General features: G+C 38.7%; 1 protein-coding gene across 5 annotated transcripts in view; it reads right to left on the minus strand.

Moving 5' to 3' along the window:
- DMXL2 (Dmx like 2) overlaps positions 1 to 27,741 on the minus strand; it is a 160,246-nt gene that overhangs the window by 43,603 nt on the left and 88,902 nt on the right. For all 5 annotated transcript variants that reach the window (XM_047737487.1, XM_047737485.1, XM_047737486.1 and 2 more), the window contains 5 exons: positions 16,459 to 16,548; positions 14,236 to 14,353; positions 10,402 to 10,521; positions 5,901 to 6,128; positions 1,652 to 3,328 (listed from right to left, as the gene is read on the minus strand). In XM_047737487.1, the coding sequence (XP_047593443.1) occupies positions 1,652 to 3,328; positions 5,901 to 6,128; positions 10,402 to 10,521; positions 14,236 to 14,353; positions 16,459 to 16,548 (2,233 nt within the window). The remainder of the gene's footprint in view (positions 1 to 1,651; positions 3,329 to 5,900; positions 6,129 to 10,401; positions 10,522 to 14,235; positions 14,354 to 16,458; positions 16,549 to 27,741) is intronic.

Raw genomic sequence — 27,741 nt, forward strand, 5'->3', positions numbered from 1 at the left:
AGGAAACAAAATGTGTGAAGACCTTGAGACAGGAATGTGTCTAGGGTCTTTCTGGGACACAAGGAGGTCAGTGAAAATGAACGGAGATCACATGGGGCCTTGTGGACTCCGTAGGGGTCTGGCTTCTACTCTAAAGTGAGATAGCACGCCACTGGTGTAGGCGGGAGAACAGACTGAGGTAACAAGAACTAAGCAGTGTTGGAGATTTGTCTATAACCAGGCAGGAAGGGACAGTGACCTGACTGGAATGGCCATAGGAGGAGTGGTGAGAAATGACTGGACCTGGATATGGGAGAACTGGTAGCATGTGTCCAAAGACTGGAATATGGGGTGCGAGAGAAAGCAGAGTCAGGAATGCCTTTAATTCCACTGGGAAGAATTCATTTACTTAGAATCCACTGAGACGTGCAACATACTTAAACTCGGAGCTTCAGTTTCCCACCTGTGAAGTGGAGACATTAATTCCTGCCTTAGACACCTCATGAAAGGGCACCGTGACCAGGATGAGCCATTTTGATACTGCCCTGCCAATCATAATCATTAAGATTTGTTTTAATTAACATGTTTGGAAAATAGGTCACAGGCAAAAGCTTCTGAAGTCTCTAGTTATTATTTTAATCTACAAAGAGAAAATTTGGGGGATATATTATAAGGATATAAATCTATATGAAGAGATACATTCCAGCTAGCTTTGAGGAACAGTCTTTTTCCCTCAAATTTAGAAATCTTGTGAAATAGTAAGAGTATGAGCTGGGAGGCAATGAGGTATCCACATAGGAACCCCAGCTCTGCCACTTACTACCTGCATGACTTTGTATGTCACTTAATCTCCCTAAGGATCAGTGTCTTCATCTATAAAATTTAGTATAATAACAGCTACCTACCTAGATTGTTGTGACAATTAAGTATGATAAAGTACATAAAGTGCCTGGCATATAGCAACTGTTCACGCCTCCACAATATTTACTGAATGAATGATCAATAATTTTCAGTTTCCTTGGCTAATGCCATCATTTACAAGCAACACCATTACCTTCAACTATCTGCATAAAAGAGAATGGAATCTAGTTTCAGGAGACAGCCAAAAATGTTCTGGTTATAGAGCAAATTAATCAAGACACACATTATAGTAAAATGTATTAAAACCTCTTCCTCAAGAGATGTTTCAGAGAAAATTAGGTAATTGTAAAAAAAAAATTATATCTAGAAATGGAAAGATGAACAAGTTGAGATCATGAGGTCCCTATAAGCCTCATGGTTCAATAGTAAAATTATCAAGCGGGCCACTATTATTACTAAAAGTAAAATAAAAACTAAAATTAGCCATAGGAGTCACTATGTTTGAAAAAACAAGACTACATAGATCTAAAGTGATACAAAGATTTCAGTGTAAAAACTCATGCGAGAATGCACACAGATATCACAAATCCATGACGTCATATGTGCAAGTCATAGCCTATCCCAACAGTCTTTTCTTTCACAATTAATCATATTATGATTGTAATTGTCTACAAACAGTAATTGTCTACTACAGAGTTCTTTTCACTGCAAGGTTTCAAGAAAGACTGCAACTTAATATGTAAGTCATTGCATACATTATACAAATGGTTCTATGCATGGTAACCTTGTAAATTTCAGTGGGAATATTTACCTGAGTAACTCTTATCTCTGTTTTCGTCAAGCTCTGTGCTGGTGGTGGCCACCGTATCAGCCAAAGCCACGAGGAACATCTGCTCCAAACGGGTAAGGCCTGGTAGACTCGAGTGCATAAGGTGACTTGAAAGTACCCTAGCGTGTTCCTGGCCAAAGTAAGCAGGTCCATACTGAGAAAGATTTATTACTTTCGATTTGTTTTCTCTCTGCTCTGGCTCTAAATCTATATCATCTGTGGTTATATCCTGGATTTGGAACAGCTCTGAATACTGATCTTCTGGTTCACTTTTGGTATGATCTTCAAAGCTCTGGGGTATTTTCGTACTCTCTTCTGAAATTCTGTAGGTTGTATCCTGATCCGCAGCAAGCAGTGCATATAATGGTAGTGGAGGAATAGAATCTATTTCGGTATAATCTCGAGTGCCATCCTTTCCTATGGTGACTGTATCCTTCGCCGTACTGCCACTTACACTAATGGTTCGGGAAAGATGTCGCTTAGTCCCTTCTCCAGCATCAGCATCTCTAACTATTGCAACTTCACCTGCAATGCATTTCACTAAATGAGAGAGAATAGCTTTAGCCCTTCGAACTTTCCCTAAATCCATCAATTCTAACAGCTGAGTTGGATGATACTGAGGGAGAGTAGGGGAAAGTACATGTGCGGCCTCAAATAAGCCGCCATCCTGAACCACAGTTGGTGAGCAAAACACATCATCAGCAACAGCTGTGCCTTCAACAATACTTTTTCTTGACAACATATTAGATTTAAAGGCAGAATGATCTTGTATTGCTGTCTCTTCTGCATCAGGACTATCCACTTCAATGTCTCCAAATTTGACCGCGTGCTTCCATTGTGCATACACGTGCATTTCACAATCCATGCCCACCACCAATATCCCGTCTCTCACCCAGGAGAGAGAAACAGGCAGCGAAGGTGTACCATCCACAGAGGACACCAAGTCTATAGAACGAAGAAGAACCCATCTTGACCTAACTCCTTGCTTGATACTACCACCTAGTGGTAAAGTAATGACAGCCACTCCATCCTTACTATTGATTTGCTCAGTCACAATTCCTGAGAGTCGTCCATACATGAAGATATTAGCACCAACCCCCACTGTGAGAATGTGGGAACCATCTTCTTTTGAAACCCAGTCCAAATGTACTAAATGTTTGATATTTGGAATAAGGTATCTATCTTTGCTCAAAAGCGCATCTGATTTGCTATACACAAACAGATTACTGTCAACACTGACCCTCGAATCAAGTACACTGCCAACCTTGACCAAATCATCAAGATGAATTGTTTGCTCTAAAACCCATTCTGATCCTCCCGTAGATTCACATTCAAAGATGCAAACATGCATGGAAAATTCTTTAGAAACAAAACCATTGTGGTGGACAGGTTGTTTGTAAGCCACGGCAAGGCGGCCTGTGTATGAACAGCTAACAGCAACTGGTCTTCCCACAATGCTCACTGTACTGCTGTTATCTTCTCCTTCATCATTCATCAAGGGCCATCTCCTCCAATGGTAAGTTTCCTTCTCATCGCTTTGGCACTGAGGGTTGGTTTCCATACTACACTTCCAGAAGCGTACTTTATTGTCAGAACAAGTTGTAACCACTAAATAAGGGGCAAGGCACACCGGATAAATTGAAGAAGAACTCAGATGGCCTTAAAAAAGAAAAAGCAGATAGTCATGATAACAACCACAAAATAAAATGCTAACAATTAAGTTTTACAATGTGATTAAATCCAAAGCCACTATAAGCTTCTTTATTATAATTCTGCAAATCCCCCTTAACTACTGCTTTACACTAAGCATCCATTGGCCAAGATATTATCTATACAAGCTTTGAAGAGCCCATTGGTGGAATCAAAATATGCAGTAATAATCACTTAATTGGTTTTTAGGTGATTAATAATGTTTAAATGAGGTGACTATTCCATAAAATAAAACTCAAACACAATAAAACAAGGCAACCCGTTATCCCTAAATCTGTTACCTGTTGTAACTTACATATGCCTTCACCACATGCCTCACTGGACTTTCAGTCTCCACTTGTCATGACTTTCATCAGAGATGCTTAAGTCTTCACTATAGTTTCCCATTCAAATTCCCCTAACCTGCCCCTGAATAATCCAGACCCTAAATCTGCCCCTACCATCAAAATGTTTTCGGAGAGCTAAACAGACTAGGTCTCACCATTATAAATAAGGGTAATTCAAACCCTCATATTTATTCCTGACTGCCAAAGACCACTCATCAACTATGAACTATAACTCATCCACTGTCAACTATAACGTGAGGAGTAATAGTGATTAGGACTGGGGTCAGAAGACCTGGATTCAGGTTCTAGTCCATCAATAATTCCACAACACTGGGAAAGCCACTTCCACATCTGAACATTTTCCATCTAAATATTAGGGACCATGTTACTACTTCCCTTGGAGTGTTACTGTCAAGTAACATATGTACAAAGCTTCTGCAAAATATAATTTATATTACCAATTCTGATAAACCTGGGCATATCCCAAACTTTCCAAATACTTTGAAAGACTAAAAACTCGCCCAGATCCGCACCTGCCACAAAAGCCCAGAGTAAACCATTAATGTGATCTTTCCAACTCTGAGTTCAAACCTATCTTGTGGGTGAATCAAAGAAGCCTCATACTGAAAATCATTCACCAGTCTTGAACCTCCAATTTCATTTCCCAAAAATACTACTCCAGGAACTCTTTAATTATAGTTCTGTAAGTGACAGATCATTTTTTTAAAAATTTCTTTTCAGCGTAACAGTATTCATTGTTTTTGCACCACACCCAGTGCTCCATGCAATCCGTGCCCTCTCTAATACCCACCACCTGGTGCCCCCAAGCTCCCACCCTCCACCCCTTCAAAACCCTCAGATAGTTTTTCAGAGTCCATAGTCTCTCATGGTTCACCTCCCCTTCCAATTTCCCTCAACTCCCTTCTCCTCTCCATCTCCCCTTATCCTCCATGCTATTTGTTATGCTCCACAAATAAGTGAAACCATATGATAACTGACTCTCTCTGCTTGACTTATTTCACTCAGCATAATCTCTTCCAGTCCCGTCCATGTTGCTACCAAAGTTGGGTATTCATCCTTTCTGATGAAGGCATAATACTCCATAGTGTATATGGACCACATCTTCCTTATCCATTCGTCCGTTGAAGGGCATCTTGGTTCTTTCCACAGCTTGGCGACCATGGCCATTGCTGCTATAAACATTGGGGTACAGATGACCCTTCTTTTCACTACACCTGTATCTTTGGGGTAAATACCCAGTAGTGCAATTGCAGGGTCATAGGGAAGCTCTATTTTTAATTTCTTGAGGAATCTCCACACTGTTTTCCAAAGTGGCTGCACCAACTTGCATTCCCACCAACAGTGTAAGAGGGTTCCCCTTTCTCCACATCCCCTCCAACACATGTTGTTTCCTGTCTTGCTAATTTTGGCCATTCTAACTGGTGTAAGGTGGTATCTCAATGTGGTTTTAATTTGAATCTCCCTGATGGCTAGTGATGATGAACACTGTTTCATGTGTCTGATAGCCATTTGTATGTCTTCATTGGAGAAGTATCTGTACATATCTTCTGCCCTTTTTTTTATATGATTGTCTGTTTGTGTGTGTTGAGTTTGAGGGGTTCTTTATAGATCCTGGATATCAACCTTTTGTCTGTACTGTCATTTGCAAATATCTTCTCCCATGCCGTGGGTTGCCTCTTTGTTCATTTTAAATACACCTGCCCTCCCAACGATCTTATCTGCCTTGTTAAACTCAGTACCATTCAGGCAAGCCAAACTATAATCCTGTATCTTACATATTTTCCCCACAGTACCTGCCAACTCCTGCTCAAACATATTTAATAAAGGTAATATGTGATTAGTACAAAGTGGATGAACTGCCGCAACTTAAAAAAAACTTCAGTGATTTGCCGATGAACACATCTGTTCTTTGCAATTGTACTGCCATATTATATTATTCCTATTTATAAGAAATCATAGTGCGGCAAGAAACTTCACATTAAAACATATCATTTTCTGTCAGGCTGATTACATTTATCATAGGAAACTTTCCAATAAAGACATGTTTCTAAACAGGTACATCATTACTAGAAAATTACAATTGTCCACATAACACATATTTCAGGAGGGTTTGTCCATTTTACCCACTGAAGGCCACTCTGAGCTACAACTGCCCACTCTTTAAGCTACCTTACCTGCAGAAGGTGTTGCTCTTATTACTTCAACTCCTTCTGGGAGATCAAGAGGTTGGCTGTAGACCAGTCTAGAACTCAGAATAAGTTTACTAGCAGTTTGTAGATTGGCAATTGAGGCAGAGTGTGGCATGGGGCTCACACTAGGCGAGGTTTCTGGAGAAGAGTCTACATTCTTCTGTCCAGGGACTGAAAGTAGACTCTCTGATGAAAAGCCTTCTGAAGGTTTAGCTTTGAAGATAAATTATGAAATATATTACCACCATCACTACATATGTTAGCTAGAATAATACCTTGTCATCATTAAGAAACATAGTTTTTTAAAAGTGCTTTGGAGACAAGGTCAATTTTCAGACTTGCTGAGTTACTCCGACAGACTTTTTATCCCCCCTTTTATTCTTATCATCACCAACTCCAACAAAGACACTTAACTGCAACATGTAAAAACTAGAAAAAAATCTCAAGTCATTTCCTCCAATGTTTTCAACCTTTAAAAAGCATCAAAAGCTTGGAGTGCCTGGGTGGTTCAGTCGATCAAGCATCTGACTCTTGGTTTCAGCTAAGGTCATCTCATGGGTCAGGGGACAAAGCCATTGGTCAGGCTCCACGCTCAGTGGGGAGTCATCTTGGGGATTCTCTCCCTCTGCCCCTCCACCCCCCACCCCTCATCCCCTACTCAAGCACTAGCACAAAAGTGTGCATTCTCTCTCTCTAAAATAAATAAATACATCTTTATAAAGTACCAAAAGCTTGAGGAGAAACTTGTTACCATGCAGATTCCTGGGCCTCCACCACAGGAAGACTGATTCGGTTGTTTTGGGGTAGACCCCAGAAATCTGCATTAATAAGTTGCCCACGTATTTCTGAAACAGAGCATTATGAATCAAACTTTGAGGAACAGCAAGGTATTACCCTCACGTTGTAGAAGAAAGATTTTAAGTTACCTCATGTCATAAATGAAAGAATTTAAATTTAGAGAGCTTACTGATTTTCCTACAGTCATATAACTAGCTAGAGACAAGGAAGACACTAAAATACCAGCCTCCTGACTACCAAGCCCTTCAACAAGATGATTTCAAAAACAAATACAGAAAAATAAAAGATCTAAACAAATTTAAGACAGTGTTAGCTGACTGGCTTGCAGCCCACTGATAGATATCCGAAACACGCAGATCATGACCTTCCTCAAAGAACTCAAGGCCTCCTTAATGCCTTAATGTTTATGTTTTATTAAAGACTAAAAGTAACCTTAACAGCAGTGAGCCCCCAATGTCCTAAAACCCTTGCTTCAAAATTCCTTAATACCTCAGAAACGTACTTTAACTCTATCACCCCTCCTTCCACAAACTCAGAAGTATATAATCAGTCACCCCTCACAACCCTGGGGCAGCGCTTTCTGCCCATGGGTTCTTTCCTTATGTTATAATAAAATCACCTTTTGTACCACAAAAAAAGGGGGTGGGTATGGATATCGATCTGATCTTCCCAAGAGTTCCAGCTTTCACATAAGAGTGGAATATAAATCTCTAAGCAGATTCAGTTATCTGTGCTTCTGCTACATGTGAAGGATATTTTGAATTACATTATATTTGTGGGCCTGTCTCCCCCCCATTAGACCATGAATTTATGAAGGGCAAGGATGGTGCTTGCTTTATATATCTCAAGAAGCATCAGAATAGTAAGAGATATTGAGTAATCCCCTGTTGCTCCTGGTGGGTGTTAAATATATCAATCTATTTTATGTAAACATTTTCCACAAAATGAAATGGGACTACAAACTTCCATGAGTACTCAGCAGAAAGAAGTACTACTCCTGGCCCTATCACTAACTAGGTTGCCTCCTCAGTCAAGGCACTTCACCATCTCTGGCTATTTTCTCATCTGCAAAATAAGGTCAAGCTGTATTACTTCTCTTCCTGTAAACCAAGCACTTTCCTAATGTATTATTCTCATGCTAAGAAAGAAAATAAGAGCAGGGGAAAAAAAGCAAAGGCCTTAGAGACAGAAAAACCTGATACAAAACTTGGTCCTACGACAAACTAGATGTGGGACTTGATCAAGTTACTTAATATTATTCCATTAGTACACTGGGGATAATGTCTGTCTCACATGTTTAAAGCACTTATCTCAGTGCCTGGTCCCTTAGAGGTAGTCAATATGTTCCTTTCCCATCTAAATTTAAGTCTATCATTTGATTCTCAGCCCATATTTTCAACATACTGATAAATTCAAGTATTAGCTGTGAATGACAGCATACACTACACTAAATCTGCTGTGAATGTTAGAACCAAAAGACAGATGCTTTCATAGCTGAAGAGGGCATATTATTTGTTTTCTTCTACTGTCATATTGTTCGTAACCGTTTACTGCTAACAGAAACAGAGTAAGCAAGAAACTCTACACTAAACCTGGATTTAGGGGAATACCAGTGGGAAACTTCCCTCATACATAGTGGGGACAGAAGGTATCACAATCTTCCCGTCCTACCACAAGGATCTGTTACTACCTCCATTAATCTCTTCAGGACCTTTCCTGGCTTTGTGTCCAACCCTAGAAAATACTATATTCTCTGGTGAGTTAAAAATTCGCTTCTTGACAAGCTGGTTTTAGATCACTCTACTCTCACATTTTTGTGAAACAGCATGTAACACCAAGAATGAACTTAAAAGTCTTTGAAAGAACTTTTGGATTCCCGCTGCCTCAAGAAAATTAGGCTCACACAGGATGTGTGATGAGAGCTGGGTGTTATACACAACTAATGAATCACTGAATACTACATCAAAATCCAATGTTGGCTAACGGAACATGATTTTAAAAAAAGATTAGGCTCAAATGGGCACAGGTAAAAGTTCTATCAAATCATTTGGCTTTTCTACCCTGAGTTCATGGCCCAGTTAGAACTGCTGTTTACAGAGTTATGTGATAATGTGAATTACAAAGGGAACAAAAAATATTAGTTAACTGTATTAAATGTTTAATGTGTATAAAATCAGTTAAATTATATAACCACCAGTAAAAAATAAAATCTTTCAAAAACTTAAATATTTTGAGTTAAAAGCAGATTCACGGGACGCCTGGGTGGCTCAGTTGGTTGGGTGGCTGCCTTCAGCTCAGGTCATGGTCCCAGTGTCCTGGGATCGAGTCCCATATCGGGTTCCTTGCTCCGCAGGGAACCTGCTTCTCCCTCTGTCTCTGCCTGCCTCTCTGCCTACTTGTGATCTCTCTCTCTCTGACAAGTAAATAAATAAAATCTTTAAAAAAAAATAAAATAAAAGCAGATTCAGTTTCATAAGGCTGTATTAATTCATTTTAACAATTATCTCTCAGAAAGTAAACGTCAGTTCTAAGAAGAAGGATCCAAGTTCAACTTCTTTCCTTCATACTACAGATTTTCTAATTTGCTAAGAAATTAGTATGAATGTGTACGGCAAAAACATGGCTAATGTAACTTATAACTGTTAGATTTCTTAATATTCTACAAAAACAGTTTGACTGGGGTGCCTGGGTGGCTCAGTGGGTTAAAGCCTCTGCCTTCAGCTCGGGTCATGATCCTGGGGTCCTGGAATTAAGCCCCACGTCGGGCTCTCCGCTCAGCGGGGAGCCTGCTTCCTCCTCTCTCTCTGCCTGCCTCTCTGCCTACTTGTGATCTATCTGTCAAATAAATAAATAAAATCTTTAAAAAAAAGAAACAGTTCGACTAATGAGCTTTAGATGCTCAATCATATTTTTATAAAGAGTAAATCTGCTTTTCTTAGTGATTTTTAAAAAATTTATTTAAATTCAATTAGCCATCATTAGTTTTTGGTGTAGTGTTCAATGATTCATTAGTTGCATATAACAACCAGTGCTCATCACATCATGTGCTCTCCTTAATGCCCATCCCCCTACCTACTTCCCTTTCCACAGCCCTCAGTTTGTTTCTCAGAATCAAGAGTCTCTCATGGTTTGTCTCCCTCTCTGCTTTCTTCCCATTCATTTTTCCTCCCTTCCCCTAAGATGCTGTCTTGTTTCTCAAATTCCTCATATCAGTGAGATCATATAATTGTCTTTCTCTGACTGACTTATTTCACTTAGCATAATACCCTCTAGTTCCATCCATGTGGATGTTAAGGATTCTAAAGTACATTATGTCAGATGAAAGTGTGTATTCATCCACAGAAATACCATATTAATTCTATGCAGAAAACAAATTTATAGAGATATAGTGTCTAGAACAGAGTCATAATAAGCATTCAATAAATATTAATTGAACAAATAAATGGATCAGACTTTTACTTTTTAAAAATGTATCTAATGTGCTTGCAGAATGGTTTGGTTTTAGATTAACCTGTTTCATCAATTATTTATGATCCTGTAATTAAAAGCTTGGCATATCCATTCTTCAATCCAGCAACTCAATTTATAGTTCACTGAATCTTCATTTTAAAAAATTAACCAACCTAAAACAGATTCAGTAAAATGAATTTATTTCATAACATCTCAGCATAAAATTATAATTACTTACCTAAGCATGCTTGTACAGATTTAAGATGAAGGTGCCACATATGGAGAATAGAGTAATTATTGCTGTTCTTTTCAATTACTACTAGAAAGAACTTTTCTGAAAATGGTGGTGGACGATATCCTATTGTTCAAAAGAAAAGTATATTTAAGTTATAGTTCTATCGGTTGAAAAGAAAGACACTTCCAAAAAACTTCTCTCTCTCTCTCTCTCTTTTTTTTTTTTAAAGGTCAAGCAAAGCTTTATTTTGTTCCAAGCATCAAGAATCAAACTGACAGGTCACGGCCATCTCTAACAAAGAGGAGACCCCTCCCCACCTCAAAGACTAAATTTTATAGAGCAAAGGCAATGTGGTTGAGCCTGGCTACACATAGGTGGCCAGTGAGATTACAATTTACCCTAGTAGATATTTGAACTAGCCTATCACCTTGGTCAGAATTGGCATCCAAAAGGCGGGGCCCATTCTCCCTGGTAGCTAGGGAGACAGTATGCATGCTCCACTGATTGGATGTCTCCACCTGGCCTGACCTGCCCTGTATCTGGGCTTTGCAAGTAAGTTCCTCTGGGAGGGGTAGGGTCAATCTAAGTCTACTACATAGGGTCAATCTAAGTTTACTGCATAAACAACAAAATGGCTCCCTCTGCCTAAGTAGGCCCTTACAGTAACATATCTTTTTTTTAATCATTTTTTTAATTTATTTTCAGCATAACAGTATTCATTGTTTTTGTACCACACCCAGTGCTCCTTGCAATCCGTGCCCTCTCTAATACCCACCACCTGGTTCCCCCAACCTCCCACCCCACCACCTCTTCAAACCCTTCAGATTGTTTTTGATATGTATGCAAGTTGGGAGGAAGAGGGAAAAATAGATATTTAGGAGTTTTATGTAATTTTTTTTTAAAGATTTTATTTATTTATTTGACAGAGAGAGATCACAAGTAGACAGAGAGGCAGGCAGAGAGAGAGAGGAGGAAGCAGGCTCCCTGCCGAGCAGAGAGCCTGATGCGGGACTCGATCCCAGGACCCTGAGATCATGACCTGAGCCGAAGGCAGCGGCTTAACCCACTGAGCCACCCAGGCGCCCGAGTTTTATGTAATTTTTGCGACAAAAGTTAAGTTGCTATCAAAGACTAATGGGACTAGGACACCTGGGTGGCTCAGTCAGTTAAGCTTCTACCTACAGCTTGGGTCATGATCCCAGGGTCCCGCATCAGGCTCCTTGCTAAGCGGAGAACCTGCTTCTCCCTTTGCCTGCTCTGCCCATTCTGCCTGCAGCTCTGCTTCTGCTCTTTCTCTCTGACAAACAAATAAAATCTTAAAAAAAAAAAAGACTAATGGGACTATGTCAAAAGTACACAAAAGGCAACATGAAGGTATACCTATTGGTCAAAGATGAGGAACCTTCATACTGTTTTCCACAGTGCCTGTGCCAGTTTACATTCCCATCAACAGTGCATGGGGTTTCTTTTTCTCCACATCCTTGTCAACACTTGTTATTTCTCATGTTTTTTTATTTTAGTCATTTTGACCGATGTGAGGTGATATATCATTATGGTTTCTATTTGAATTTCCCCGATGAATGATGTTGAGCAAAAACTTTCTTTAAAAATGAAAACCCACAATAACAACTCACTGGAAATGATCACTGCTAGAGCTCTAATTGTGGTTTCTGAATACCATACCCCATTAAAAAGAACAGTCTGGAGTGAGAACTCCATTCTTGCAAAGGATATCTACAACATGAGCCTAGGAGAACTTATAGTGCTGAAAGAAAGCCAAATAGTAATAATAATAAGGCTGTGTCAGAAGGACTCAGAACCAACTTGAAAGGGTCCTCACTAGCCTCACATAGGACAATGTGAGCACTATAAAGAACAACGACTGAAACTGACTGAAATATGCTAAGTACATAAAAACCCATGAGTGATGAGTACCTCTCTATATCTATACTATTCTTCAATAAAGAGTTCTTTAAAAATGGATTCATAATGGTAGTCAAAATAAAAAGAAAGTTAAGCAACAACAATAATATATTCATCAGTAATCCCTGGTGATAACTTGGGCACAAACTCCCTCTTCTGAAATTGTGAATTAAATGGAAGGAACTAAATACTTACCCTGCCTTTCCTAAAAATAACTTTTTATTTCTAAGTAACCAAGTAGCTCTAGTTGATAAGGGAAAACTCTTCTTTACAAAAACTTTCCAGCTAATAAGTAAATGAGAACTGATAAAGTTAGGAAATCATAATTTTGTAATCTTTAATGAAATAATGGGTCCAAAAACAACATTAATTGAAGAAACCATGATTGCTTCATGTAGTAGATTGCAGCAAACTTTACACTGGAACCACCATCTGAATCTTCTGCATCTTAGCATCACTAAAAACAAGGCATCCTAAGTGATGTTCTTTCTTATGTTCTTCTATGAAGGACACAGCATCACCTAGGAAGTTGAACCTGGATCTAATTAAATCTAAATAGGTAATCTGCTGATAGAAGAAAGTGTGAATGACACCATAATAACTAGTTAGGCAAATTATTATAAAATAACTTTCTCTAAAATAAGTGGCATGATGAGAGTATAAATGGGTAGTCACTTCAAATTAAAAGACCCTTAAACAATGAAATATGATGTATAGACTTTGGATACAAATCCAAACAATTGAAAATCAAATAACTTTTGACATTTTGAGACAACTGAATAAAGTAAATATGGACTAGTTATTATACAATTCTGAGGAATTTTGTTATTGATCAATGTGATAATATACTCATTTAAGAAAGTCATTTTTAGAAATGCATGTGGAAGTACACAGGAGTGAAACAACATGACGGCTGGGTTTGTTTGATAATATTTCAGGAAGAGGCACCTAGTGGCTCAGTCAGTTAAGCGGCTGACTCTTGATTCTGGCTCAGGCTATGGTCTTGGGGTTCTGGAATCAAGCCCTGCATCAGGTTCCACGCTCAGCAGGGAGTAACTTCAGGATTTTCTCTCTCCCTCTGCCCCTCCCCACCTTGTGATCTCTCTCTCTCTCAAATAAATAAATAGATCTTTTAAAAAATTTTTTCAGGAAAAAAGAAAGTAGGATAAAGCAAGTAAAAGAAAATCTTAAAATCTTTAAAGATTTTATTTACTTATTTGACAGAAACACACAGCAAGAGAGGGAACATAGGCAGGGGGAGTGGGAGAGGGAGAAGCAGGCTTCCCACCAAGCAGAGAACCCGATGCAGGGCTTGATCCCAGGACCCTGGGATCATGACCTGAGCTGAAGCAGACACTTAGTGACTGAGCCACCCAGGCACCCCCAAATCTTAAAATCTTTAAACTATATACTTTACTTTTGTTTGTAATTAGCATTTTTCTTAATTAAAAGAGAAATTAGAAGGGTGTCTGGTAGACCATGAGACTCTTGACTTCAGTGACATGAGTTCAAGCCCCATGCTGGTGATGGAGCCTATTTAAAATGAAAAAGCTTTTTTAAATTTAAAAAATTAAATTACACTAAGATTAAATGGTTTGCTTGAGATACCACAGGGAATTTACTACCAATCAAAGTAATTTAATTGCAGAACTGAACAATTAAAATTATTTTTTAAAACAAACTAGGATTCATAAGTAATATTTTCTTGACAACAGTCTTTGTCATTGGTGAAACTGGATGTAATATTCACCCACATGCTTTGTTTACATACAAACAAGCAATTTTTACAGAACTGTTGTTTTGTGCTAAAAATTATGAGTGATGACTTTTGATATAAAGATCCATATTCAATAACACTTTGGAGTTTGTTTTTAAGATTATAGTGTCAAACTCAGGACTACTTTTTAAAAGTACCTTGTGATGGCTGAAAAAAAATTTCTGTTTCCTTTTTCTCCATATCTTCCTTATGTGGTTTGTATCCTATAATGAAGTCTTCTTGAAACACATGAAGCAACTGTGTATTTGAGCCACACTACAAATAGGAAAAAAATGAAGTTTCATCTTTGAAATTCCCTGTCTTCCACCTACCACCTCCCCAAGAACACAAATGTAGAAGAAATAAATCTAACAATCTCTATTCTTTATCAACTGACAAATTAGAAAGGAAAAAGCAACATAAAAAAATGAATCACCTGGGCAGAGAAAACTGCTTTCAGAGATGCTATAGCCAGCCAATAGCAGAATTGAAGAGCTCTAATAAAAACAAATCAACATACCTGCTTCTCAAAACACACACACACCATAAGTGATCTACACCACTTTGAGCTCAAAAATATTAGGTCTCATGACTTGCTGGAGAAGGCTATGCTGACTATGTAATAAGGCAACTAGTATAGGATTCCCTTAGTTTTTCTAATTCCACTTGGGAACCAAATATAGGACAACCAGAAACATCCTCAAAGTATTCCCAGTCTATCTAGTGGGAATTGTGAGGGGCCCTATGACAGCCAGATGGTGACACACCTCTAGATTAATGTATTCACATGTAAGTAACAAGGATTTCTAAACGGTTGGAGGAGCCATCATCAGCTGCTACTGATATGCTATGTGAGTGCGTTTTTTTAACACAGAGAAAAAAACTAGAAAATACAAATGGCTACTTATAATCACAAAGGGAATGGAAATTCAAGAAAAAACTAAATTCAGCCAAAATCTTTGGGTGGAAGAGTGTATTAAGACAATTAGAGGCTGCCTCACAGATTTCAAGGAAGGGAGGCATGGATGGGTGGGCTAAATTTTATGGAATAAAGGAGGTCAACCTCCTTACAAACTACACAGAAATGAAAGAACTATAATATTAGGTTGACCCACAGAATATTTATGAAAGTTATATGGTATTTTTATGTGTCTCCACATAGAAACCAAAAATCTCCTCACATGTAGAGAAAAAGGTCACCTCCCCAAAGGAAAAAATAAATGAGAAGGGAAGTGTGAGGTCTTCATGGATATCGAAACCATACAGCACATTGGGCACAAACCTAGAATGAGTTTTAGCCATTTATCAGTGCTTACAGTTCACCAGCCCTTATGTTAAAGATAGCCACTACTAAAGGGGAGGGGGGATCTTGAACAGCTGTGAAGTGAAAAGCATGATGCTAAGTAAGAGTGGCCTCTGTTAATATCCCATGGTGAAGAGAAGGAGCTAAAGTGGGAGAAGAATTTAACACTCAGCCCATTAAAAATGAAGACCTTTAAGGGAATGAAGACAGTCCACTCTTCTGCCATATCCCTATGGAGGAGAATAAGGAAATCACGGGTTAGGGATTTCCTTGGAGGCATTCACGTTACTACGTGAATCTGGCAGCCATATTTCTGTTGCCAAGAGCTGACATTTGTCTACATTGGTGGAAATTATTACATTTTCCCCAACAGAAAGTACCAGGCACTATGGAAAAAAAATAATACAACTATATTTGTTTTTGAATATGGTTTGCTCAATTTCTTCATTTCCTTGTTTGAAAATATTGGTAACTTCCTCACCAAAACAATCTTTTTTCCTATTTGGAATGAATATATTAGTGCTATCCCTTAGTCCATCAACATGATCCTGAAGAAACAAGTATCTTGAGGTCTAGAAAGGGATTTATAAACTCACTGTAGGGAGAAGGGTTCTCCCTCTTTCCTGGGTAGTTGCCAAGGAAGAACAATGACTATACAAAAGACTTAGGATTAGAAAGTAAATGTATACTTTGATCTTACTTTTTATGGATATTGTAAAAACATCTAATATTCAGCCTAACAAGGCAATCAGTCTAAAGCTGAACTATCATCTGAGTTGAAATGAGGAATAGTATAAAAAGAGAAACCACAACTCAAGCCCCTATGCAGCTGTTATGTATTTTCCTTCACAGTTTTCCTGACTGAATCGAATGACCTTTAAACAGGAAATAAGGCTACATATAAAACTTAGCTGGAGAGTAATTCCTAAATCGTTAGATTTTCACTGTGGAAATCAAGAGAAGCTGGCTGTATTTACAATTCTCAAACAAGAGAATTATTCTGATCATGAAATATATACACATAAAGCACTCTGGGATAAAGTATATTAATACCCCCAATTCACAAGCATGTTTTTACTTGGTTGGTTATTGCATCGAGTTCAATAATGCAGCCAGGTCGAGCAGTAGACTGTTGGCTCACAATATTAAACACTTCTCCAATGAGTTTCTGTAAATAAAAAACAGAAGATGTGAATCATCAACAATTTAAGAATCTATTGTCAGTGTGATACAGCATCTCAGATATTCAAGGCCCCTCTTAATATTCAATGATTGGCAATGGTGATTCATTCATTTAAAGAATTATTTAAAATTTCTGTACTCACTTTTATTCTCATGTTTAAGATTAACTAAACAGGTAGAAAACTCTATAATGTCTAGCTAAATAGTGTAGAACTTCAAGGCATCTGGTTCTTTTAACATGTCTTCATTTTGCAGTCCTAAAGCTCCATGACAGACCTGGCTGAGGCTGTGGCCCCATGCCCACGTCTATGGTTTGCAGATGTGCAATGCCATGTAGAAGTATGACGCTGCCAGTGAGAAGGTATGCGCGGTGGTTGACAGGAAGTGCGACTCTGTATCTTGAGATGAGGATGTTTGAACTAACATGGGAAGTTTAACTTTGGACACCCAAACTCTCAAACCTTTGTGCTGAAAAAGGCAGTCCCTTCTCCCTCTTTCCAATCAGGCTTCCCTTGCATAAAAACCTTTCAGTAACTTCACTTGAAGCAGTTACTTCACAAGGAGATGCCCAGTCTCCTCAGCATCACTGCTATTACTTCTTACCACCTGCAGGCCGCTGAGGGGGTCAGGTTCCAGCTTAGCCTAGGGTTATAAATACAAGACTACCTCTGGGAAAACAGCACATACCCTGGGGTTGTAGCATCTTTCCAATTTGTATCAGCAAGATGCCAGAGACATGGATGGGTTATTAGACCAAGGAGGACAAAATATATGGCTGGGTACGGCTGAATTTATTGTTAGGAGTACATTCAAACAAAATTCAGGCTTTAAAAAGTTAGCTCAGACACCTGGAGGTAGTGTCTCCTGGATTTGTTAACTGCAATCTGAATGCAACTGTGGCCTACACGGGGTGAGGTTAAAACACCGGAATACCTCTAACACACCAGGAGTCCTTGCTACTCAAGTGTGGTCAATGAACCAGCAACAATAGCAACACCAGGAAGCTTTTTAGAAATGCAGCTCTCAGGCCCTGAAGCTAATACATCCACACTGTAACACCATCTCTAGATGATTCGTGTACATACTGAAGTTTAGTAAGTACTGACGTGCATAAGTTGTTCTCCGCCTTGGCTGCACACTGAATCACCTGAGGAGCTTTAACAGTGACAGCTGCTTAGGTCGCAATTACAGAGACTGATTTATTGGTCTTGAGTAATCACAGGCATTTTACAAACTCCTCAGGTGCTTCTGACGTGCAACCAAGGTTGCAGCCCCCTTGCAGGGATACCCATTCCAGGTAAGGATTTGCCTTCCCTGCCCACAACTCTGCCGCTAGCACTGACTAAGGCCTTACCAAATGCTTTACTCAATACTACAGGATCCTACTCAACTTTACCTCCAACAAAGGAACCCATTTTACAGCAGAAGATAGGGCCAGAATTAGGATAAAATGAAAAAAGCACTCACCTTGGGTGCAAAATTTAAGGGGGGGGGGGTACCAAAAACTCAATAATCAAGATAAATAATACCTTAATGCAGTATTTTTTTTAAAGATTTACTGGAGCTCCTGGGTGGCTCACTCGGTTAAGCATCTGCCTTCGGCTCAGGTCATGGTCCCGGGATTGAGCCCCATATCTGGCTCCCTTCTCAGTGGGGAGTCTGTTCTCCCTCTCCCTCTACCATCTCCCCTGCTTGTGCTCACTCTCTCTCTCAAATAAAATCATTAAAAAAAAAAAAGTTTTATTTGAGAGAGTGCATGCATGCACAGTTGGGGGAGGGGCAGAGGGAGAGGGAAAGGGAGAACCTTAAGCAGACTTCCAGCCGAGCACAGAGCCCCAGGCAGGGCTTTATCTCATGACCCATGAAATCCTGATCTGAGTTGAAATCCTATGTCAGACATTTAACCAACTGAACCACCCAGGCTCCCAAGGCAATATTTCTTAAAATCAGATTTAATGCAAAAAAATTCATAATGAAGAAAATATCAAAATTTTATATGCAGGAATCAATAGTGTCATGGGGTACCTGGCTGTCTCAGTCAGAAGAGCCTGTGACTCTGGGGTTGTGAGTTCAAGCCCTACATTGGGTGTAAAGATTATTTAATTAATAAACTTAAAAACTAAAAAGAAAAATGTCTTGATGAGCCATATTAGAGCCTGAGACAAAAGCAAATCACAGATATGTTTATATGTATTTTTTAATGATTAATATTTTTTCAGAACATTAATGTGGTTGAAAACTATTGAAAAACTGAAAAGAAAGTATATTAAGGGGCACCTGGGTGGCTCAGTGGGTTAAAGCCTCTGCCTTCGATTCAGGTCATGATCCCAGGGTCCTGGGATCGAGCCCCGCATCGGGCTCTCTGCTCAGCGGGGAGCCTGCTTCCTCCTCTCTCTCTGCCTGCCTCTCTGCCTACTTGTGATATCTCTGTCAAATAAACAAATAAAAATCTTTAAAAAAAAATCTAAAAAAAAAAAGTACATTAAAACTCACAATCATTATTTTATATTTAAGTTTATTTATACCAAAATGATATTATTATTTTACTTAACTGGCTCTAATGAAAGAAAACATCAATATTTTTTAAATCTACTTTTGCTTGTTTTCAATATAGACAACTTCCCTGTTTGACAATCTCTTGACCGAGTGACAATCTCAAATAATTTCTTTGATTAATTTGTTATTTTTTAGAAAGGGAGGAGGGGAAAGGGCAGAGGGAGAAGGAGAGAGAGAATCTTAAGCAGGTTCCACACTCAGGATGGATGCAGGGCTTGACCCTGAAATCATGACCTGAGCCAAAATCAAGAGTCAGGTGTTTAACCAATTGAGCCACCCAGGTGCTCCATAAATAATTTTTAATTAACTTCAGCTTATTGAAATTTCTTCTGCAGAACACTGGGACTGCTTTTTTTTTTTTTTAGTTCTGTAGTCCACTTCCAAACTTACATAAGACAGCACTGAACAAAATTTGTGAATCAGTTTGAGAAGATCCAAACACAACATTGATTTTATATTACAAATTATGGATCTCGCATGACAAAACTATTTCAGATGAATTTTCATAAGACTTAAACTGTCAAAATATTTAAGAGCCAAGTGAGTGGCTGCATTTTGTAAACAAGATTATCCCTCCAGCTAAAAATTCAAAATCTAAAGCACTTTAGTTAATTTTTCATACCTCCATTTTGCATGTAAAATTAATATGCTTGGTAGTCAGAATAAGACCCCAAAAATGGTCTCTGCTCAGCAGGGAGCCTGCTTCCCTTCCTCTTTCTCTGGCTGCCTCTCTGCCTACCTGTGATCTCTGTCAAATAAACAAATAAAATCTTTAAAAAAAAAAATTTACACCCACCAAATATACTTGCAAAGTCACTTTCTCTTACTATATCCAACAACTCTCAACTGAAAGCTGGATTAGCAAAGAAGTAAATTTTGACCACATTATTGAAGTGTTTCCTTTAGTTAAAGCCAGGAAAGTAAAATTATAAAAAATTGTTTGGGCCACAGATGAAATATTTAAAATTAAAATAATGTTGTGAATTTTAATATACTTACTTCCGATTTTCAACACTTTTCAACTGCTTTAATGTTCTGGGGGAAAAAATTAACCATTAAAAAATTACAGGAACATATGTTTCTAGAGTACACATTCTTCCTTTTGCCCCAGGCTTCAATGTGGCTCAACATGGCACTGCTAGGCCTGTTTTTATTTTAAATTTTAGCATTTTGTTCATCAAGAATTTTTCTGCATTAATTCTGATTGTTTAAAATATAGCACTAAAACCGCCCAATCCCGTAATTCCACCACTAGGTATTTACTTAAAGAAAATAAGAACACTAACATTTGGGCCACTCCACCAGGTTTAAAAAGAAAAAGAAAAAAAAAGTGCTGACAAAGTGTAAGGGAGTGCAGAATTTGGTGGTGGGAGGAGACTACAATTATTGAATTCAGGCTCTGTGACTATCTGTAGAAGCAGGGGCTATGACAGCTTTCCTTTATATTTTTTCTTTTTCCCTGATTTCCCTACCAGGACAAGTACCAACAGTGCAACAACTTCAGGTTCCAAGTAGGACCACAACTAAACCAGCATCATTCCACAATGACCCAAGTTTCTCAATCTAAATACAGAAGAGGGATCGATGCTAGAGGACAAAAAGAGTGGACTTTGCTGGCAACTCTTGATCTGCATTTGAACCTCAATACTTTCTCCACCCTTGTCTGCCTTATCCTGTGCCCAAGAGGTTAAGTTCTGGACCCTATCACCTAGCTTGGAAGTCAGCTTCAGCTTCAGGCTAAATTTACTCAGTGGGAGGGACTGGTCAGAGACTGGAGAGGAGAGAGAGAAAAGTCGGGGCATGTGTCCCCCTTGCTCCCCACAGTTCTGGGAGTGACTATGTTCCTCTGTAGCCATCTCTCCCATCAGGCAGCTCCTGCTCCCATGGCTTTAGCTCTCCCCAGGCTTCGGCACACTGTTACTGCTCTCTTGACCCTTGAGGCACAGGGACAGATTTTTCTATTGTCACTGCAAAAAATTACCACAAACTTAGCAGTTTAAAACAACACATATGTATTCTATTATAGTTCTATAGGTCAAAAGTCTGACATGGGTCTCACTGAACTAACATCAACTTGTCAGCAGGACCCCATTCCTTTCTGGAGACTTAAGGGGAAAATCCTATTTCTTTGCCCTTTCCAGCTTATAGAGGTTAGTCACATTCTTTGGCTCATGGTCCCCATTTCCCCTTAGCTAAACGCAGTAATATCATCTCTCTGACCGTTCCTCTTTTGTCACCTCTCTCTTTGACCATAGTCAGTAAAGGTTCTCTGCTTCCAAGGACTCATGTGATCAGACTGAGCCTACCCAAATAATACAGAAAAATTTCCACAGTTCAGGACCCTTAATTTATACACATCTGCAAAGTCTCTTTTGCCATGTGAGGTTAAAAAAAAAAAAAAAAAACTGCAGGTTCTGGGGATTAGCACGTGAATATTTTGGGGGGCCATTATTCGGATAATGGTAATAGTGGCTTCACCCTGCTGCTAGACTCTGAGTGCTTTATTATCACTTGTGGGTTAATCATGTGCTCATCTTTAAAAGGAGTTATTTCATTAAACTCTTCACAGTTACTACACTTGATCTTAGTCAAAAGGCCAGGAAGCAATAAACTCTTCACAGTTAAACCTTTATTATGTGCCATCTGTCTCCCACCTAGGCCCTGACTGACACAGGGACAAAATCAAGGTGGTACTGACTGTCTCTCCTGAAAAAGTACAACCCTTATCAATGTGCTCTTCCCCACAAAATGCAAAGAAAGATCTGTGTGTAGCTTCTCCTACTTAGTCTTTCTTCCCAATGTAAATACTATAAACCCACAAAGAACATGAATAAGCAATTCAAAAGGAAATACAAATGGCCAATAAAAATATGAAAAACCATTCCATTTCTGCAATAATTAAAAAATGCGCAAATCAGAAGAATAGACATTAGTTCAAAATAGTGAAGATTCTGAAAGAAGAAAGAAAAAGAGGGAGGAAAAAGCCTGTACTCACAAACTTTGCTGATGAAATACAAATTGGTACAACAGCTAGCTTCCCATTGCCTTCACAAGGTAATAAAACACTTCAGCATGACATTCATCAACTTACTCATTACCTCAACAAATATTTATAGAGTGCTTATCAGATACCAGGCACTGGGAATACAGCACCGCCCTCATTTAGTATAACAAACTGTGAAATGGTACTGAGTGTTAAGGGGAAAACAAAGTGGGAGTGTGGACAGGAAGTATTGGGCAGAGGTGGTCAGGAAGCCTTCACTTGACTAAAGACCTAAAGGAGGCAAGAATATAAGCCATGTGTTATCTGAGGGAAGAACATGCCAGGCAGGGAGAACAGTAAGTAAAAGACACTAAGATGAGAGATGGTTGCCCATGCTCCAGAACCAGTAAAAAGACTGGTATGGCTGGAGCCAAAATGAGGGAGGGGAAAAGTAGAAAAATGCAATATCAGAGAAGTGAAGGAAGGCTGGATGGGGGTAGAGTCTGTACAGTATTATAGTTCACTGTGGACAATGGCTTAAGAGTGACATGATCCAAACAAATTATACTTTAAAAATATCATTCTGACTTCTATATTGAGAATAGGAAGTCCAAGACCATCTTTCCCCACAGGCACAAATTTAACAGTGATAAAATTCAACATGCTTTCATGAAAAAAAAAAAAAACACTCAACAAACTATGAATAGAAAGAAACTACCTCCATATAATAAAAGATGTATGAAAAGCTCAAAGCTAATGTTGTACCCAATGGGAAAAGACAGACTTTTTCCTCTAAGATAGATCAGAAACAAGGCAAGGATACCCACTCTCACCACTATTATCCAACACAGACTGTAAGTTCTAGCCAGAACAATTAGACAAGAAATAAAAAGTATAAAAATTAGAAAAGACATAAAATTACATGCAGATGGCATGATCTTATATGTAGAAAACTTTAAAAATCTCCCCCCTCACATAAAATCGTTAGAAATAATAAACTAATTTAGTAAAGCTATAGCATACAAAAAATCACCATTCAAAAATCAGGTGTGTTTCTGTATACTAACAATGACCAGTCCAAAAAGGAAATTAATATTTTCTACTTACTAGAGCATCAAAAAGAATAAAGGACTTAAGAAACCGAGCAAAGAAGATGAAAGACTTGTACACTGAAAACTATAAAACATTGTTAAGAAAAATCAAAGAAGATATAAATAAATGGAAAGACATATTATGCTGTGGATTAGAAGACTTAATATTATTAAAATGTCCATACTGCCAAAATAATCGATAGATTCAATGTAATTACTATCAAAATTCCAGTGGCATATTTTGCAGAAATTGAAAAAAAATCCTAAAATTCATATGATAACCTGGGAGAAAGCTTCAAGACACTTTTCTTGGATATGACATCAAATTTCTTGGATATTACAGGCAACAAGATAAATAGACAAATGGACTACATCACACTTAAAAACTTATGCATATCAAGGAAAACAACTAACAGAGTAAAAAGGCAAACTACAGAATGGAGGAAATAACAGCAAATTATATATGTGATAAGGGCTTAACATCCAGAACACCAAATGAACTTCTACAACTCAACAACAACAAAAAAGCAAAAGGACCTGAACAGACATATCTCCAAAGAAGCTATATGAATGGTCAACATGCACATGAAAAGGTGTTCAATAGCACTAATCACAAGAGAAATTAAAATCAAAACCACTATGAGGTATCACCTCATACTCATAAAGACCACTACCAAGAATAGAAAATAACTGCTGGAATGGAAGCAGAGAAGTTGGAACCTTGTGCACTGATGGTGGGAATATATAATGGTGTTACCATTAAGGAAAACAGTATGGAGGTTCCCAAAAAATCCCACTTCTGGGTATATACCCCCAAATATTAAGAGCAGAACTGCGAAGAGATATTTGTACACCTATATTCAACACAGCATTATTCACAAAAGTCAAAAGATGGAAGCAATCCAACTGTCCGCTGACAGGTGCATGGGTACAGTGGAGTATCATGCAGTTTTCAAAAGGATCTCGCCACTTGCTACAACATGGATAAACTTAAGAGGACATGACACCAAGCACTAGAACAACTGAATCTTCAGTACTATGGATGGAATTTTTTTTAATTTTAATTAAATTGCTGCCTTCAGGGCGCCTCACTGGCTCAGCAGGTGGAGCGTTCGACTCTTGATATCAGGGTTGTGAGTCTGAGGCCCACACTGGGTGTGGAGATTACTTAAAAATAAAATCTTTAAATCTCTGCCTTCGTAAACAGTTTGCTCAACATAAATTGCTTCTTGATGACTCAAAGTCATATTTATGACCATTAACTGTTACTCGTGCCTTTAAAGGTCTAAAAACCTCAAGTTCTGTCTTAATAGTAAGTACCAAATATACACTGGTATCTGAGAAGGAACATTAGGAATTAATTTCCAAATGTCTTCAAAACAGTTCTAAACTACATTTTGCTACCTAAAACCTCAGTCACTTCACGCTCAGTGTATCTCAAACTTAAGTCATCGACAATACCTCACAAATATCTAACCGCTACTAATGAATCCATTATCACAAAATTGAAACCTTAGAATCATTTCCTTTAGTATTCATATTCAGCAACTATTAAGCCCTACTCTCCCGTTCTCAATGTCTACCAAATCCCACTCTAGCTCAGGTTTATTTTACCACATGCTTTGATGACCTCAATAGATTTCCTGCCATCTCAGATGTTTCCAGTGCCTACCAACTACATTCCATCCTGCAAACTAATCACTTTACTTCCCTATCCAAAAAAAGTTTACTGTCCCCTAAATTCATCTCTTGATTCCAGAATAAAATTCAAATATTTTCAGATTTTTTTTTTTAAGATTTTATTTATTTATTTATTTGTCAGAGAGAGAGAGAGGGAGAGAGAGCAAGCACAGGCAGACAGAATGGCAGGCAGAGGCAGAGAGAGAAGCAGGCTCCCTGATGAGCAAGGAGCCTGACGTGGGACTCGATCCCGGGACGCTGGGATCATGACCCGAGCCGAAGGCAGCTGCTTAACCAACTGAGCCACCCAGGCGTCCCTTTTCAGATGTTTCTTATAGAGGAAAAAAAAAAAAAAAGCTAGACTCTACCCAGCATCTACTAAAAACCCCATTTGAGGAAGAGGACAGCATGTGACAATTTCTTGCCATATTTCAAATTACAATTAGTAGAGGAAGTAACTAGAAGAACAGCTGCTCTTAGAAAAAAAAAAAAAAACAAAAAAGATCAGCAGAAATAATGGGAACTTGACAGGGAACTCACATTGTTAACAGTTTAAGATCAAAAATATGGGTGAGGTCCTATAGTCTATCATCCAGAAAGACAAAAATCTCAGAATTCCTTATAACATACAGCTCTGAACGTCAAAATGGCTTAGTCAATCAGAGAAAGACAATTATCATATGATCTCACTGATATGAGGAATTTGAGAAACAAGACAGAGGATCATAGGGAAAGGAAGGAAAAATGAAACAAGATGAAACCAGAGAGGGAGACAAACCATAAGAGACTCTTAATCTCAGGAAACAAACAGGTTTGCTGGAGGGGAGGCGGATGGGAGGGATGGGGAAGCTGGGTGATGGACATTGGGGAGGGTATGTGCTATGGTGAGTGCTGTGAATTGTGTAAGACTGACGAATCACACATCTGAACCCTTGAAACAAATATTACATTATATGTTAATTTTAAAAAATGGCTTAAGAGAGTCTGGAGGCTAGAAGGACTTGGAGATTTCTGACTATGTAACTGCAACACAACTAATGAGAAAAAAGCTGGTTAGTGTAAGGGGTTGGCTAATGTCACATGAAAATCCATGTCTACCCAGAATGTCAGAATGAAATTTTTTTAAAAATTTTTTTTATTATGTCATGTTAGTCACTATACAGTACATCATTAGTTTTTGATGTAGCATTCCATGATTCATTGTTTGTATATAACACCCAATGATCCATGCAATATGTGCCCTCCTTAATACCCATCATTAGGCTAACCCATCCCTTCACCCCTCTCCCCTCTAAAACCCACAGTTTAGGGGAGCCTGGGTGGCTTAGTCGGTTAAGCAGCTGCCTTCAGCTCAGGTTGTGATCCCAGGGTCCTGGGATTGAGTCCCGCATCGGGCCTCTTGCTCAGCAGGGAGCATGCTTCTCCTTCTGCCTGCCTCTCACCCCTGCTTGTGCTCTCTCTCTCTCTGACAAATAAAATCTTAAAAAAAAAAAAAAAAAAAACACAAAAACCTCAGTTTGTTTCCTGGAGTCCATAGACTCTCATGGTTTGTCTCCCCGCTCTGATTCTCCCCTTCATTTTTCCCTTCCTTCTCCTAATGTCCTCCATGTTATTTCTTATGTTCCACAAATAAGTAAAACCATATAATTGTCTTTCACTTAGCATAATCTCCTCCAGTTCCATCCATGTTAATGCAAATGCAGACATCTTATTTTTTCTTTTTTTAAAATATTTTATTTATTTATTTGACAGAGAGAGATATAGTGAGAGAAGGAACACAAGCAGGGGGAGTGGGAGAGGGAGAAGCAGGCTTCCCGCTAAGCAGGGAGCCAGATGCGGGGCTCGATCCCAGGACCCTGAGATCATGACCTGAGCCTAAGGCAGACACTTAATGACTGAGCGACCCAAGTGCCCGGACATCTTATTTAGAGGAAGTATATTTGCAGATCTAATCTGTTTAAAATAAGGTCATACTAAATTAGGGTGGGTGTCCTTCTAAGGAGAGGGCACATAGAGACACCCAGAGAGAGAAAGGCCATGTGAAGACAGAGACAGAGACTACAGTGTTGCAGCTTCAAGTCTACAAACACTGAAGATTGGATGGAGCAACCAGAGGTTAGGAAGAGGCAAGAAAGGATCTTCCCCTAGAGCCTTCAGAAAGAACATGGTCCTGCCAACACCTTCATTTCAAACTAAATGTATATGCAAAAAAACAGAGTTGCAAAGTATGTGAAACACAAAACTTCTAGAGCTAAAAGGAGAAATGGACAAATTCACAATTACGGTTGGGAATTTCAACACCCTTCTGATAGAAATTGATAGAACTAGACAGAAAATTAGCAAAGATTTAGAGGAACTCAACACCCCCATTAATGAAAACAAAAGCTAACTGACAATTTTAGAATACCACACCCAACAACAGCAGAAAATGTTCAAGTGCCATGGAATACATACTAAGATAAACAAGATCCTGGGCCATAAAACAAGCCTCAATAAATTTACAAGGATTGGAATCATGAAGTGTGTTCTCCTACCATCATGCAATCAAATTAGAAATCAGTAACAGAATGATAACAGGAAAATCTCTTCTGAGTATTCACTGGGAAGCTAAACAACACCCTTTTAAGTAACCCACGAATCAAGTAAGAATTCTCAAGGAACATTTAAAAATACAGTGAAGTGAATAAAATGAAAATATTACTTATCAAAATGCCAAAGTAGTACTGAGAGGGAAATTTTTTTTTTAATTTATTTGACAGACAGATCACAAGTAGGCAGAGAGGCAGGCAGAGAGAGACAGGAGGAGGCAGGCTCCCTGCTGAGCAGAGAGCCCGAGAGAGCAGAGAGCAGAGAACTCGATCCCAGGACC

The sequence above is a fragment of the Lutra lutra genome, chromosome 7 (assembly GCF_902655055.1).
Source record: "Lutra lutra chromosome 7, mLutLut1.2, whole genome shotgun sequence".
Classification (NCBI taxonomy): Eukaryota; Metazoa; Chordata; class Mammalia; order Carnivora; family Mustelidae; genus Lutra; species Lutra lutra.